The following is a 17,407-nucleotide window of genomic DNA, read 5'->3' as shown; positions in this document are numbered from 1 at the left end:
CCATTTTGCACGTCTATGATAGTCTTTCTAGTGGCCATAAAAGGTCTCGCAAGCAAAATTAGTAACTCACGACCATGTATAGGAGCCTCTTCCATGTCCAAAACTACAAAATCAGCATGCAAAATTAGTTTGTCAACTTGAACTAAGATATCTTCAACTATACCTCTTGCATATTTCACTGATCAATCAGCAAGTTGCAATGAAATGGTTGTTGCCTTCAAATCCCCCAAACCTAGTTGAAAATACACTAAATAAGGCATTAGATTGATGCTAGCACCCAAATCGAGCATAGCCTTGTCAACTAACTTGTCTCCAATAGTGACATTGATAGAAAAACTGCTTGGATCTTTGAGTTTTGGTGGGAGCTTTCTTTGAAGCACAACACTCACATTTTCAGACACTATCACCTTCTCATTAGGTCCATACTTCCTCTTATAGTTGTTGGAGACATAAAGCAATGGTAAATTAACATTCACTTTACTTAAAATATCAAAAATTTCTTTAAATGACTTATCATGCTTGCTTTTGGCAAGTCTTCTAGGAAATGGGATGGGAGGAGTGTAAGGTTTTTCAACCTTGTGGAGATTTGGTGATTCAAATGAAGAAGTGATATTGCTTGGTTCGTCATTTGGTTTCTCATTCTCTTCTTGAGTTGCACCTATATTAACATGATCAAATTCATTAGTAACTTCACTGCCAACTCCATTATTAATAACCTTACCACTTCTAAGTGTAATAATTGTTTTGGCTTGCTCTTGGTTCCTTTGAAGTATCATTGATTGTCTCGGAAACTTCCCAGCTCTCTTTGACTCAAAGCATCGGCAATCTGACCTAATTGTGTCTTAATTTTAGTTAGATGATAGGAGCATATTTATGCGACTTAGTCAGCATGTTTTCTTGCATTTTCATAGCTAGTTTCTGTTTATCATAGTGATTTAAGCTATTTTCGTGTGTTTTTAGGTTTGAATGACAAAGTTGGCAAGAAAGTGCAATTTGGAGCATTTTGAAGCAGTTTTGGGCCAAGAATGGATAACACATGCATGGAGCAAGGTGGATGAACATTTTTGAAGTTCAAGAGGCTAGGAATATGCTGAAAAGATAAAGAAAATAAAGTCAAGACAAAGAACATAAGGAATCAGCTAAAAAGAAGGAACATTATCCAAAATATTATCCAACCTTATCTTATCCAAACTAACCTTATCTTATCTTATCCTTTCCTAATCTTATCCTACCTTAATTCCAGCTGAAATGGGGGATCAATTTCACATTAAAGCACCTACAAATCAGGTTTCTAGAAGCCAAGACCCTATCCTTAAATTGGTGCCACACCTAGCCCTTCTAGAAGCTATATTTCCTAATGCAAAGACTATTCAGTTTCCTCGATGGAATCTGATGAGAAGTGTCATCTTTCCTTGCTAATTTGGAGTCCTAATTCCCTTCATTCTCAGCCTATGCCATGCCTTCCCTTCTCCCTATAAATACAATTCCCACAACACTCAGAATTTACCCATTTCTCACCACAATTTCGCACCAAACACCACACATCCATCATACACAGAAAATCCTTCTTGTGCCACAGCTTTGCAAGGAGAAAGGAGATAAGACCCTTTGCCGTGCCTTGCCATTCAAGACCATTGGATTGCTGGAGCATTCTTAGGTGTATTTTATCTTTTGTTTTCAATGTTTAATTTAAATTATCTTTGTTTAAGTGTGGACATGAAGAACTAAACTCGTTTTGGCTAGAGATGAATTCAAAGCCATGAACATATATTGCATATGAATTGATTACTTTCAGTTATTAGTCCATGAATCCTGAATGCAATTTGCTTAACTGTTTAATTCAGAACTTATTCTTGTATGTTGATTAAGGGTGCACACTTGGTTTGCATGCATGAATTTGATGCTAAAATATAAGGGAGTTTCACCTAATAGTTATGAACTTATCTTTACGAGTAGTGGAGGTCACTGGTCATGATCGTGTTAAGTAAAATTCCTGGCAAGAGTATCATGTTGTTCATAGTTACGAATACCTTGTCAATGCTTATGATTTTCATAGAACTTAATGATCTTTGATATGTATCTCTATCGTGCTATTCGTGCAGGGAACTTGATAAGAATAATTTGGTTGCAACACTGAGTCCAATTCAATGAACTTAGGAAAATCTGAGGGTTAATTAGTGATGTTCACAGTTAATTTATGGCATTGTCATTCATGGTTTATAGGAAGAATAACTGGAAATTGATTCGTATGTATATGTGTCATGTGTGGAGAAGGGCCTTCTAGCTAGCCATTCACCTCTTAAAACACCCTAAATTCATAGCAATTAGTTTGTTTTCTGCAAGCAATTTAGTTTAAGTCTTAAATTCGTCCAAAAACCAACCCCCCTTTCTATTTCGTGTTTTAGGTTAGAATCTGTCCAACTGGTGTCTTTTTAATGTTTTGAGTCTTTTTAGTTCAAATTTCATCCAAAGTCATCCTTAGTGTTAGTTTTGAGTCAATTTATTTGTTTTGTGTAGTTTTGAGTAGTTTGAGTCAGTCTCGAGTCATAAGAGTCTAGTTTAGTGTTTTTAAGTCTAGTTAAGTATAATTGAGTCTAATTTGAGTTGATTAGCAGTCCCTCCTAATCCCCGGCCTAGAACGATCCCTACTTACACATACTACAAATATTAAAAGAGGGTTTAATTTGTGTGCTAGTTTCACATCAATAAAGCAGCCAAATGTTGTTGGAGAGTACTATTGGTAGTTTGCTAGAATTGAACGGTGTTTTAGGCTAGCAATTTGACTGTATCTTCAAGTGTATTAGCATGCTTTGGTTGGAAATTTTGAAACTGATTGTTATTTTTCCATGAGAGATTGGGATGATCTCTCTAACCAAGGTTGTATGTATTAGAGAATGGGTCATTTCGTGGCCTATAATTTGTAAGAGTTCATAAGATTCACTTGCTCTTGGATGAATTCGGGATAAGCCTCATTACTTGAGCATTGATAAAGAGGATGACCTGGTATGTTGCAAATGGCACACACCTCAGTTATCTTAGGCACCATATTGAGCACAAAATCAAGCTTCTTTTCCAAACCAGCCACCTGCAATGCAAGATCATTATTAGAGCTCATTTCATACACTCCAACTCATATACCTCTTGTATCTTTGTGTTAAGCACTAGATCCCAACATCTCATAGATGTTATATGACTCTTGAGCATTATTTTTCTTCAAAGCTCCACCTGCTGCATTGTCAACAGTAGATTGACATGTTTGGGTTAATCTATCATAAAAAAATTGCATTTGTAAGTAAAAAGGTAACCCATGGTGTGGACATTGAGCAAAAGCCCTTTAAAATGCTCCCAACATTCATTGAAAGGTTCTCCATCATATTGTGTAAAGTTGAAGATTTGCCTTCTCAAAGTAGTTGTCTTTCGAGTAGAGAAAAATTTCTTCAAAAATTTCTTAGCTACGGCATCCCAAGTAGTGAGCGAACCAGGTGCTAAAGCCATTAACCAACCCTCGCTGATCTAGAAGATTGATCGTCCTCTTCTTCACGGTTAATTTGAGCACTAGTTGATAGAAAGTTCTCAAAAGTGTTGCTCTTTATATGTTCAAGTCTTTGGCCTATCTTAGTAAGTTTATCGGACATATACTACCTAAGAAATAGAAAGAAAAAAAATGAAATTTAGAAATCTAAACTAAAAATGAAAATAGATAAGGTTTGAAGAACAAGCAATTATAGGGGGCTGAAATCAGTCCCAGGCAATGATGCCATAATTTTGTTGTGTTCCTTCCGAGTACAATAAATGGTTAGTATAATGGCACAAGTAAGGGTATCAAACCACAGGGACTGATTAGACCTTTATAAATTACTAGCCTTGAAAGAACTCTAACTAAACAATGAAAATAACAAATTGAATGTAGGTTTTGTGCTGTTAATGAGAATAACTAAAAATGCAAGAAAAATGTAACAACGAATGATATGTTGATTAAGAAACGATGAGGATGGGTCCAGGGATTTCGAGTTTACCATTACAAAACCAATTCCATGTTTACAAAGTTAAATCGTATTCAATTACCAACTTGTTTCCAGAGTTCGTTTTACATATACATGATCAACCATATGATGTGTGGTTTTGATCAAATTCTCCTAATCTACAACCTAATTGGGATGTTCAACTTCGGTTCCAAATTAAGAGTCTTTAGCATGCAAGAAAACGTTCAAGAACCAAAGAAAATACATGGCAGGATGTTTGCATAGCATTCTCTTCATTCATTCACATGTCTTACTATAATCTTGATCAAATGATCTGTAAGAAAACCTAATGGTGATCAATCATTAAAATTAACAAACAAATTTAACAAAAGATTCAATGAATGAAACAAGAGACAGATTGGTGAATTGAATATTTTAACATAAAAACATGGGTTAATTGTGCAAGGTTACATCGAAATCCATAGCTATGAATTTAGTTACACATCATGTTCATAGAGATGAAATTGGAAATACACAACATGAGTGAAACTAAATCAAAGAGAGAGGAAACCCTTGAAGCAATTCTGATGTTGAACTTCTCCAAGAACAGCCTGTCGGGATGAGCCTTCGGTGATGTTAGAGTGTATAGAATGGGTGGAGTTTTGAGTGTGGATGAATGATAGGAGCATATTTATGCGACTTTGTTATCTTATTTCTTTGCACTTACTTAATTAATTTCCATTTATTATAGTAATTTAAGTTATTTTCGTTTTATTGTAGGTCCAGTTGGTAAAGAGGACAATAAATAGTTAAATGGAGCAATTTGGAGCAGTTTTGGACTTGGATTGGATAGCATATGAGATGGACGTTGTGGTGTTTAAAAGGTGTTAAACATGTGCTAAAATCTAGAGAAATTAAAGTTGAGGGTTGGAAGGTAAGGAATTACACAAGAAAGAGGAATCCTAGTTGGAGAGAAGTTGTTACTTGTTTTGAAGTCCAAATAAAGAATCAAAAATGAATTTGGCTTGTTAGATGACCAGGAATAGAATGGGAAAGGAATTGGGATATCTAGCCGGATTTGGAGGTGCCAAATAAGGCAAAAACGTGCAAAATAAGGGCTATGTTGCTGGGATCACTTTGGAATATCTTGTAGCCTCATTTACCCCATAAAAACTTGCCTTTTTGTCATTTTTACTTGCCAGGCAAATTTCTCAATTCTGATTACCTATTTTTCCTCTCTTTTCATTCATTCTAAAGAAAACCCTAGTTGTGCCCTATATATATATGAAGTGTTCTGCAACGTTGAAAAAAGAGGTGTGCTGCACCTACCATTCATCCATTGAAGTTGATGGAATTTTCAGAGTTCTTTCTCTTTTTTTTTTAAGTTTCAATGTTTAATTTAGATTGCTTTTCAATTATGATGAACATGTTTAACTAAGTTTCTTTTTAGCTAGAGGTGAATTCGAAGCATTGATCATAAATTTTATATAAATTGATTACATCCAGTAATTGTTTCATAAAACATGAATGCAATTTACCTATCTACTTTATAGAGAACTTATTCTTGTATGTTTATTAAGGATGCATACTTAGTTTCCATGCGGAGATTTGATGCTAGAATATAAGGGAATTTCACCTAATCGTTATGAATTTATATTTGCAAGTAGTAAAAGTCATTAGTCATGATTCAGTTAAGTAAATTCTTGGCATGAGTATCATGCTTTTCATAGTTATGAATGCTTTGTCAATGCTTATGATTTTCATAGAACTTAATGATCTTTGACATCTATATCATGTTTTTCATAGTTAGGGAACTTGAGAAGAATAATTTGGTTGCGTCGCTGAGTCCAATTCAATGAACTTAAGAAAATCTTAGTGTTAATTGGTGTTGTTCATAGTTAATTTGCGGCATTGTCATTCATGGTTTATAGGAAGAATAACTGGAAATCGATTTGTATGCATATGATTCTTGTGTGGAGAGAATCCTTTAGCTATCATTTCATCCATATTTCATTCACAACTTTGTTGGAAATGTGCCCTAAAACCAATCATGTGATGATACTTTACGGACATTTTGAAGGATTATTTTGTGAAAACATGTTCATTTAAGCAACATCAATAAGCATGCAATTAACAATTAAAGGCGGAATCATGCTTGCATGCACTTAAAAACAAAACATTAACCATGAAATTCAAAGCCTAGTAGATTGGTGAACCAAAACTCAACTCAAAACAAAGTGAGTTGAAATTTATACCTTTGTAGATTCCTCTTTGCATAAGCAAAGGCTAATCACCCAAAGAGAGGGCCTTCATTCCTCGCATCTTAAATCTATAGATTTGGATGGATGAATAGGTTTCTCTAAGTTCCCAAAATAGGGAACCTCTAAGTCTCTTCACCAAGGAGAGATTGGAGAAGAAATGAGTGACCTTGGAGTAGTGGGATTGCAAGATGCACCCTCAAGGTGGCCGGCCTCTTTAGAGAGAAATGGAGAGACATGTTCTCTCCAATTTTCTCCAAAACAAACCCTAATGAATTTTAGGCTATAAAGTCATATTTATACCTTTATTCATTTGAGTGGCAAACTTGTAAATAAGTCCAAGTTCACTACCCTTAGCATCATGGCCGGCCCTAGGGTATTTTTGGGCTAATTAGGCCTTTGTGAATCATTATTCATTAAGTTGTCATACAACTTAAGTCAATGGGCTTGACGTTCAAAGCCCATTGGGCCTTAATGTCCAAAACTATCCCGAGGTCTTTAACGAACTTATTCGTTTGCTTAATTAACATATTAATTAATCCTTGCCATAAATAAATGATTAAACCATTTAATCATTCTTACTCATCTCCATTATTTCTTCAATCTCCACCTTACACGGTGTGCGATCCATTAGGTTCCTTTTAGCGAGGCAGTGGGCGATTAAAACCATTTTATATCGATTGTGAATTGAAACTTACTTTCAATTCTCCCTTTAGTGATTACACACGTTTAGGGCTTCCACAAACCATGAGTGACACCTTGCAGCATATCATGGTTACCCAAGCTAATCAGAAGAGGTAGAGAAAACCTATTCAGTTTGGGATTACAAATGCAATACGGTCTTTCTCTAATCTAATACTCCTGACCACATTGTTTGGTTTGATAGTTTATTTATCCATGTCTACTATCCAATGTGATTCGTATGCTTATATGATTACCTTGAATGTGATTTAGAACGACTTTTCTAAATCTCATTCATACTCTGGCCAGAGATTCTAAATCATATCATAGAGTATTCTCCCTCAAACAGTTTGAAGGTTAGAGATCCCTTGTTGCGCATTCACTTGCCTCCATGGCTAAGTGGCTTAACCCCAACGATGCCGTGGACACTCCAATGGAATGACGTTTGACATAATCAAAGATCAAGGACTTAACCACAAGACAATTGTGATGACTCAGGTCAAAGGAGTACTTTGCATTATCCCAACCATGAGTTCTCATGTGACATGAGTATGAGAACTCTTCGTTGATCGCGTTCAGTGAACTCATTCTCTACTGAGCACCTACGTACTTGTCTTGATGTCACACACACCAATGACTGATGTGAGAATTACTTGACACACAAATTAAACCCTATTGATGACAATTGTAGTAATGATGCAAGTAGGGATCGTTCTAGACCGGGGATTAACTAGGGATGCTAATCAACAAATATAAGACTCAAGAATATAAGAAGAAACTTAAAAACACAAAAGTAGGTTTTAAAACACTAAACTAGACTCAAAGAGTTCAAAACACTTTAAGGCACAAACTAAACAAACTTAAACACACTTCGATACAAGAAAGTAAATGGGAGGTATTGGTTTGGATGAGATTGAGATAACAACAAAAAGTAAAACTAAATAGATGGTTGATGGATTAGCTAGAGATCCATTCTTCACACATGACACACTTGTACATGAATTGATTTCCAATTGCTTTTCAATAGATTATGAAACTCAACACCCCAGATTAACCGTGATGCACTAATTAATTCTCAGATTTTCCTTGATTTATTGAATTGGATGAATGCATACGACAATCCAAATTATTCTCCAAAAGTCCTCTACATGAATGCATAATAGAGATACAATTAAAGATCATTACGTTCTATGAAAATCATAAGTGTTAACGAGGCATTCGTAACTATGAATGCATGATACGTTTGCCAAGAATTCAATTAACGCGATTGTGACTAGCAACCTTCACTACCAATGAATATAAACTTGTAACGATTAGGTGAAACTCATTTATATCCTAGCATCAAATTCATGCATGAAAACTAAGTATGCATCCTTAATCAACATACAAGAATTAGTTTTGAAGAAAGTAGTTAATTGAATTGCATTCACAACTTATTAAATCACAATTGGAAGAAATCAATTCATATCTCAAACATGTTCATGGCTTCGAACTTCACCCTAGCTAAGTAAGGGTTTAGTTCCTCATACTTGCAATTAAACAAAAACAATTGATATTAAACATAGAGAAACAAAGTAGAAGACACCTAGAATGCTCCAACAACTCCAATGGAATGGCTAGCACAACTCCAAGCACTCCTCCTTCTTTGCAAGCCTTGGAACTAATGGAAATGTGTATGAATGGCTGTGTGTCATCCTTGAAGGCTGAATGGTGCTTATATAGAGGTTGGAAATGTCAAGCAATTGCAAGGTAATGGACAAGGGAAAAAAAACCCACGGCAATGAAGGAAGATGCTGCCAGCTTTTTGCCTTGTGTGTGTGTGCTGTCTTTGTGCTCTTTCCACCTAGAAATAATCATGCCAAAGCCACCCAAAGCTATAAGTGGGAGACCAACAAGAAATCCACTTCATAGTGGTCCAATTTCCTTGCTTTTCTGCTGTCCATTCACTCCCCTTGTTTTATTTCTTTTCTTTTGTTTGCTTTCAATTCCAATCTGCAAGTTGTCGTCAGCTAGACCTTCCCTTACTCAAATGCCTATAACTTCTTCTAGAAAAATGATATTAACAATCCGCGAAATGTTCTAGAAAATAGACATCTGTAGCTTTCCAAGCATATAAGGCTCATTCTCTAATTCATTCTGAGCTGTTCGCAATTTGCTCCCAAAGTCAGCTGATCAAAGTTGTAGAAATCTGCCAACTCCATTCCATTGCCGTGTGTGTGTGTTTGTGTTGTCATCATCACTTCCCACTCTTCCATGCTTTAATTTCTGATTCCTTGCTGCCCATGTGGTGTGTGTGTTGCTGTTTTCTTTCCTTCTTGCTGCCCATGTGGTGTTTATACTTGCACATGCATGTTCTTCATCCATTTAGCTAGCAATAAACACATTTTCTGCCATCACATGGCAGCTATGATGTTTGAAGTTGTAGGCCAACACTTTGCACACACACATGTAGATTTCTAGCCCATTGAATCATCAAATTCGTCCATCCTCATGTCTCCATGTTTGCACCATCCAATCTTGGCCCAAAAATGCTCCAAAGTGCTCCAAAATGCATCTTCTTGCATCCTTGGCCCATAGAACCTACAAACACACAAAAATGGCTTAAACTACTAACATAACTAAGAACTAAGAACATAAATGCAAGAAAACAAACATACTAAGTCGCATAAATATGCTCCTATCAAATTCCCCCACACTTAGCTTTTGCTTGTCCTCGAGCAAAACAAAGAAACAAAACATAAGAACAAAACAAAACCTAAACCTTCCAACATTTACCTTAGGGATTTTCAATGCAACATGACATGCAAAAGATCATCATAACCACATATTTTGGCCTTCCCTACCCTTGAGCACATACTTAATCATAGTCACCATATACTAGTTCACATATAACCAATTAAAACGATGTTTTGAATGTAGTAACATGCCTTAGAGAATTTGCTCAATTCCTTACAAGATACACTCTTATTTTCACTCTGAATTTCTGACTACACACCCTACACTAGGTGTATGTGAGAAGATTGATGTAAACATGAAAACGAACACTCACATATGTTTAAAGCAAAGAAAGCAATTTCTGGAGTTATTAAGCATGTATAGATATGATCTCATGACTGGAATGCTACTACTTAGATGCGAGAACCAGGGATACCATATGCTCGTACCAATCCCAAACTCCACATATTGAAACACATAACACTCAAGATTGAAGTTAAGGGTTGTAACGGGGTTAGGGGTGATTGGCTAACAATGAAAGGTAAGGAAACAAACGTTTTTTAAAGCATAATAAGCAAAGTAATGAAATTGATGCTTAGAATTCCTTTTGAATGCAGCAACTAACTTTAAACACAATGGGGTTATTCATTCAACTTTTTAGGGCCGATTTCAACTTTTTGGACCCTTTCTACAACAAACAACACTTGTGAGCCTTTCCTCACTTATTTCAAACTCTTTTTTTTTGTTTTTTTTTTTTTTTAACCCGTGCCTTATTACTTTCTTTTGGCACACTAAACACAAAACTCTCATTCCCCCACACTTGTTTTCTGCATAAGGACAATCAAAAGGAATTCATTTTAAGTCATGCTTCATTATGCTTTAAAAACAAGGGTAAGGATAGTCCTAATCTAGGCTAGGTAAGGGAAATGTGGTTTAACAAAGAAAACAGGCTAAACAAGGCTCAACGGGGTTAAACTTAAACAAATATGCACGGGATAAGCTTTTTGGCTCTAGTTCACTACAGAACTTCATCTTGAATATGTGTTATGCAAATCAATGTCATGCTTTGAATGGAACGGGCATAAGTTCTAGTATTTGGAACTAAATGATGAAACGCCTTCTAAGTAGCAACCAGGCAAAGAATGATGAGATCATGCAACGACTTTAGAAAACAAAAATGCACAGATTAATAACTCTCCAAAGAACGTATTAGGCTCAAGTCTCTCAAGGTTGTAGTGTTAGTTTGAGTTCCTTCCTTCAAGCATGTTACAAAAACTGATTTTATTTTATTTTATTTTTTTTTTGTGATTACATGTGAATTCGTAAACTATAACTATAACCAAGCATAAATCAAGAGCATATCAAACTTCCATCCATGTTTATAACTTTCTTTAACAGTCATGCAATTAAAAACCAAATCCTCATTATTTGTGTTGGAAGGTACCCTAAGACACAAACAAACACACAAAAACAACTCTTTTTGGCTTTTTCAAAACAATTTTTTTTATTATTTTTTTTTATTTTTTTTTATATTTTTTTATATTTTTGTCAAATTTTCGGATTTTTATGTCAAAACATACTAACATGCTTAAAAACACACTAAAAACACTTAAAACAGCAAGAAACAACATTGTAAGTGATAGGTGAATAAAATCCCACGAAAATCATGCAATAGCAACTTGTTTACCCCCCCACACTTAAATCTAACATTGTCCTCAATGTTTCAAACATAAACTCACAAAAAAGCAAACAAACAAACAATGAGGAAACATGATAAACATGGCAAAGTAAAAGCAACAGAGAGGAGGGTTAAAGAACGCAAACACCTGGTTTTGGAGTCGGAAATTCCTAGGTCTTCTCTATTTCCATGGGTTGCCTCCCAAGAAGCGCTTTCTTTAACGTCGTGCAGCCGGACGTCTATCATTCATCAATGATCTTTGGTGCCCACGGCATGGAGGGATAGATCCTCCACCACATGCTCCTCAAACAGGTCGTAATAGGGCTTCAATCGATGCCCATTAACCTTGATTTCATGTCCTGTTTTCAAGCTTTGGACTTGGACTGCACCATGAGGAAAGACATTAGTAACAATAAATGGCCCAATCCACTTGGAACGTAACTTACCGGGGAATAACCGAAGGCGAGAGTCAAATAGGAGCACTTTCTGTCCCTTGGAGAATGTTTTGGTACGAAGCATCTTGTCATGATACGCCTTGGTCTTGTCCTTGTAAATTCGAGCGTTCTCATAAGCGTCATGCCTAATCTCCTCGAGTTCATTTAGTTGGAGCTTTCTATGCACCCCGGCTGCATCTATGTCCATGTTGAAGGTCTTCACAGCCCAATGCGCCCTATGTTCCAATTCAACGGGCAAATGACATGGTTTACCATAAATGAGACGAAAAGGTGACATACCTAGAGGGGTTTTGTAGGCCGTACGATAGGCCCACAATGCATCGTCCAAGCGCAAACTCCAATCTCTCCTTGAAGGCCCCACGGTTTTCTCAAGAATTTGCTTGATCTCCCGATTTGAAACTTCCGCTTGCCCATTGGTTTGAGGATGATAAGGGGTGGATACCTTATGCGTCACTTTGTACTTCTTGAGCAAAGCTTCAATGGTTCGATTACAAAAGTGAGAGCCTCCATCACTAATGAGAACTCTAGGCATGCCAAACCTAGCAAAGATATTAGTTTTCACAAAATCTGCAACAACCTTTGAATCGTTAGTTCGGGTGGCTTTGGCTTCCACCCATTTGGAAACATAATCAACAGCTAGCAAGATATAAGTGAAACCAAAAGATGGAGGGAAAGGACCCATGAAATCTATACCCCAAACATCAAAGATTTCAACACTAAAAATGGGGGTTTGCGGCATTTGTTGTTTAGGACCAATATTGCCCGTTCTTTGGCATCTATCACAAGACATGCAAAATGTTCTAGCATCCCTAAAGATGGTAGGCCAATAGAAACCACATTCTAACACCTTAAGTGCTGTTCTTTGAGTGCCAAAGTGTCCCCCACAAGCATAAGTGTGACAAAAGGTTAGAATTGCATTAAACTCAGAATCGTGTACACACCTACGTATAACTTGGTCAGGGCAATATTTCCATAAATACGGGTCATCCCACACATAAAACCGTGCCTCTTTCTTCAATTTATCACATTGGTGTTTAAGTAATTCACTAGGAACATGTTTAGACACCAAATAATTCACCAAATCAGCATACCACGGTTCACTTACCTTGACGGACATCAGTTGCTCATCTGGGAATGTCTCTATGATAGGCACGACATCCTCCTCATGCACCATACGGCTCAAGTGGTCAGCCACCACGTTTTCACTTCCCTTCTTATCCCGGATTTCGATATCGAACTCTTGGAGAAGAAGCATCCAACGAATGAGTCGTGGTTTGGCTTCCTTCTTGGTGAATAAATACTTCAATGCTGCATGGTCAGTATAAATAATAACTTTAGTACCAAGCAAATAAGAACGGAATTTATCTAAAGCAAATACAACAGCAAGAAGTTCTTTTTCAGTGGTAGAATAATTCAATTGTGCATCATTTAAAGTCCGAGAGGCATAATAGATAACATGCGGCCTCTTTTCCTTCCTTTGCCCCAAAACAGCTCCTAATGCATAATCGGAAGCATCACACATAAGCTCAAAAGGAAAGCTCCAATCTGGTGGAACTATGATAGGGGCCGAAGTTAGCATTTCTTTTAGGTGATTGAACGCCTTCTCACACTCCTCGTTGAAGTTAAACGCCACATCTTTTTGGAGGAGACGGCAAAGAGGGTTTGAGATCTTGGAGAAGTCCTTGATAAATCGCCTATAAAATCCTGCATGACCAAGAAACGAACGAATCTCTCGAACCGAAGTAGGAGAGGGTAAGTAGCGTATAAGATCTATTTTCGATTTATCCACTTCAATTCCTCTTTCTGAAACAATATGCCCTAGAACTATGCCTTGTCTAACCATAAAGTGACATTTTTCCCAATTAAGCACAAGGTTAGTTTCTACACATCGTTTCAAAATTATTGTGAGATTTTCCAAACAACCATCAAATGAATCACCAAACACACTGAAATCATCCATAAATACCTCAATAATCTTTTCCACAAAATCTGAAAAGATACTTACCATACACCTTTGAAACGTGGCCGGAGCATTGCATAAACCAAAAGGCATGCGACGATAAGCAAAAGTACCAAAGGGGCATGTGAAAGTTGTCTTTTCTTGGTCATCCGGCGCTATGACAATCTGATTATATCCAGAATAACCATCAAGGAAACAATAAAAAGAATGACCGGCTAACCTTTCAAGCATTTGATCAATGAACGGCAAAGGGAAGTGGTCCTTCCTTGTGGTGGCGTTGAGCTTCCTATAATCAATGCACACTCTCCAACCTGTTTGGATACGGGTTGGCACAAGCTCATTCTCGGCATTTTTCACCACTGTCACTCCGGACTTCTTTGGAACACATTGCACCGGTGATACCCAACGACTATCAGAGATCGGATAAATTACTCCACAATCAAGAAGTTTGATAATCTCCTTTTTCACAACTTCCATCATTGGAGGGTTGAGACGGCGCTGAGCCTCTCGAGTTGGTTTAGCCCCCTCCTCTAGAAGTATGCGATGCATGCACGTAGTCGGGCTAATTCCCCTAATATCGGCCAAAGTCCACCCAATGGCCGTCTTGTGCTCTTTCAACACTCGGATCAACTTCTCCTCCTCTATGGCCGTGAGTGATGAGGAGACAATGACGGGCAATGTCTCGTTATCTCCCAGAAAGGCGTACTTTAAATGATCGGGCAACGGTTTAAGCTCAAGTACGGGTGCCTGAGTTACTGAGGGTAACAACTTATTAGTGGAGACTGAAATTGAAATTGGGTTAGAAGGCTTACCATGATATTGAGGTAGTGACTCAAGGGCAGCCACTATCTCGGCCTCCTCCACACTTCTAGGCACGGCAAAACCAGATTTTTGCCCAATTCCTTGTGCAATTGTTGTTTCAAGTGTATCCCTCTCCAAACAATCGAGAAAATCCTGCGCCAAATCATCAATTATATCAATAGAAAAGCAAGAATGATCGTCCTTAGGAAATTTAATACTTTCAGAAAGATTGAAATCAATGACTTCCCCATCAAATTCCATCGTTAAAGTTCCTTTAAACACATCTATCTTGGTGCGGGCTGTTTTCATGAAGGGCCTCCCTAATAGAATCGGCAATGGGGTGGAATGGGGTGAATCTTCCATGTCAAGCACGTAGAAATCCGCTGGAAAAATCAAGTCACCAACCTGCACCAAAACATCTTCCAAAACACCCTTTGGATATGCATTAGAACGATCGGCTAATTGAATTATCACACCATCATTTTTAAGCTCACCTAAGTTCATAGATGCATAAATAGAGTATGGCATAACATTAATTGAAGCCCCTAAGTCTAACATGCATTGTTCAAACTTAGTATTACCAATAACGCACGGAATTGTAAAACTACCCGGATCTTTGCATTTAGGGGGTAATTTCCTTTGTAACACGGCAGAGACATTTTCACTTACTTGAACCACCTCTTTGTTCGAAATCCTTCTCCTTGTTGTACAAAGTTCTTTTAAAAACTTAGCATACCTCGGGACTTGCTTAATCGCATCAAGGAGCGGGATATTGACTTGAACTTTCCGAAAGGTCTCTAGAATGTCCTTCTCAGCTTCTTCCTTCTTTGATTGCCTAAACCTGCCAGGAAAGGGCACATTTAGTGGAATAGAACTAGAAAAAGTTGAATTGGGACTTACCTTGGTGGTTTGGGATGGTTTAGGAGGACTAGATGAATTCGGCAAGGTTTGGTCTTCCTTGGCCTTGGGCTTTTCTCCCTGTGCTTCTTCTTGCAGCAACTTGTCCTCCTCGTCTTGACTTGATTTGGATGTATTGGAGTCCGTTCCAACCTGTTTACCACTTTTTAACATGATGGCCTTAGCGGTTTCAAATCCTCCCTTCGGGTTCATAACGGTTGAACTAGGCAATCTGCCTTGTTCTCTAATTTGCCCCATAAATTCTGCAATTTGACCCATTTGCTTCTCCAAATTGTCCACCCGTTTGTCTTGGATTTGTCTCTCCTTATTTTGAGTTTGTACTTCCTGCGTCAAAGTAGTAAGTAACTTAACAATGTGATCATTATCCAAAGACATACCTGAGGTTGTTGGGGCAGATTGCACTTGGTTTTGATTGGGGACGAATGGCTTTGTATAAAAGCCCGGTGGTTGCTGCCTAAATCCTCCTTGTTGTTGGGGTTGTTGAGGATCCCGCCATTTGAAATTTGGATGGTCTCTCCACCCCGGATTGTAGGTATTAGAGTATGGATCATGGCGTGGTTGATTTTGGTTCCCAAAACCCACGGCATTGGCAGATTCCCAACCCCCATTCTCAATCAATTGAGGGCATTGATCATTTGCATGTCCTTGCATAGAGCACACGCCACACACACTTGGTCCATGAATCTTCATTCCCTCGGCCAACTGAGAAACAATAGAAGTAAGGTTAGCTAATTGGGATTGAATTTCGGGCATAGAACTTACCTCATTCACTTGTGGCCGTGGGTGGTCTCTTTGTCCAACACCTTCGTATTGTTGTGCATTATGTGCTCGGTTGGCAATTAGAACTTTTGCAGCCCCCGGAGTTTTATCCACCAGCGCACCTCCCGCCGAGGCATCAAGCATTTGGCGTTCCATGGGAAGGAGTCCTTCGTAGAAGTATTGAATGAGCAGCTCCTCCTTCATTTGATGTTGTGGACAAGAAGCAACAAGTGATTTAAAACGTTCATAATAAGAAGGAAACGATTCACCTTGATTTTGTTGGATGCCACTAATCCGTTTCCTCAAGAGAATGACTCTTGAAGTTGGGAAAAACTTCTCCAAGAAAGCTCTTTTCATACTATCCCAAGATGTAACCGTTCCGGGTGCTAACTCGTAAAGCCAATCCTTCGCCTTTTCCAAAAGTGAGAATGGAAAAGCCTTCATCATCAGAATGTTCCCGTCGACATTTATGGGTGTCATGCTCGAACAAACAACCTCGAATTCCTTGAGATGCTTGTTTGGCTCTTCCATGGAAAGCCCATGGTATTTCGGAATGTGGTGCAACAAGCTTGACTTCAACTCGAATTCATCGGTCTTGCCTTGGGCAGCCGCGGGGTATTGAATGCATAATGGTGCGGCATTGGTCAACCCCGAGGCCGAAAGCTCTTTAATGGTCCGATTGTCCGCTGCCATAACTTCTTCTTTCTCTTCTTCAAACTCAGATTCGGCCTCTGAACTTGAACTAGGTTCACTAGGTTCGGGATGCCTCCTCTTTCTTCTCAAATCACGTTCAAAATCGTTGTTAAAGTCCAAGATATGCACAGTTTGAGAACTCCGCGTCATGCATTAGTACCTAAACCAAGAAAACAAAACAAAATAAGAAACTAGGTAAATTACACTAAAAACACACGGCAAAAACACAAGGGATTAGCAATTTGCTAATCCCCGGCAACGGCGCCAAAATTTGATGTGAGAATTACTTGACACACAAATTAAACCCTATTGATGACAATTGTAGTAATGATGCAAGTAGGGATCGTTCTAGACCGGGGATTAACTAGGGATGCTAATCAACAAATATAAGACTCAAGAATATAAGAAGAAACTTAAAAACACAAAAGTAGGTTTTAAAACACTAAACTAGACTCAAAGAGTTCAAAACACTTTAAGGCACAAACTAAACAAACTTAAACACACTTCGATACAAGAAAGTAAATGGG

The 17,407-nt window shown here is 37.9% G+C and overlaps 1 protein-coding gene and 1 non-coding gene across 2 annotated transcripts; one reads left to right on the top strand and one right to left on the bottom strand.

Moving 5' to 3' along the window:
- Positions 1 to 182: 182 nt before the first annotated feature.
- LOC114826283 (uncharacterized) lies at positions 183 to 776 on the bottom strand. Its single transcript, XM_029106370.2, has one exon. The coding sequence runs from the start codon at positions 774 to 776 to the stop codon at positions 183 to 185; it is 594 nt and encodes a 197-aa protein (XP_028962203.2).
- Positions 777 to 3,302: 2,526 nt separating this feature from the next.
- Positions 3,303 to 3,408, top strand: LOC114826696 (small nucleolar RNA R71). The gene has a single exon (XR_003775752.1). It is a non-coding gene; the product is annotated as a small nucleolar RNA R71 (small nucleolar RNA).
- The last annotated feature ends 13,999 nt before the right edge of the window (positions 3,409 to 17,407 follow it).

Source organism: Malus domestica, chromosome 08 (genome assembly GCF_042453785.1).
Source record: "Malus domestica chromosome 08, GDT2T_hap1".
Classification (NCBI taxonomy): Eukaryota; Viridiplantae; Streptophyta; class Magnoliopsida; order Rosales; family Rosaceae; genus Malus; species Malus domestica.
Note: the sequence above shows the minus strand (reverse complement) of the source record. Positions and strands in the feature narration are given on the sequence as shown.

Bases quoted from the DNA above. Each gene is read 5' to 3' on its own strand.
- LOC114826283 (XM_029106370.2), bottom strand. From the start codon at position 776: ATGATACTTCAAAGGAACCAAGAGCAAGCCAAAACAATTATTACACTT.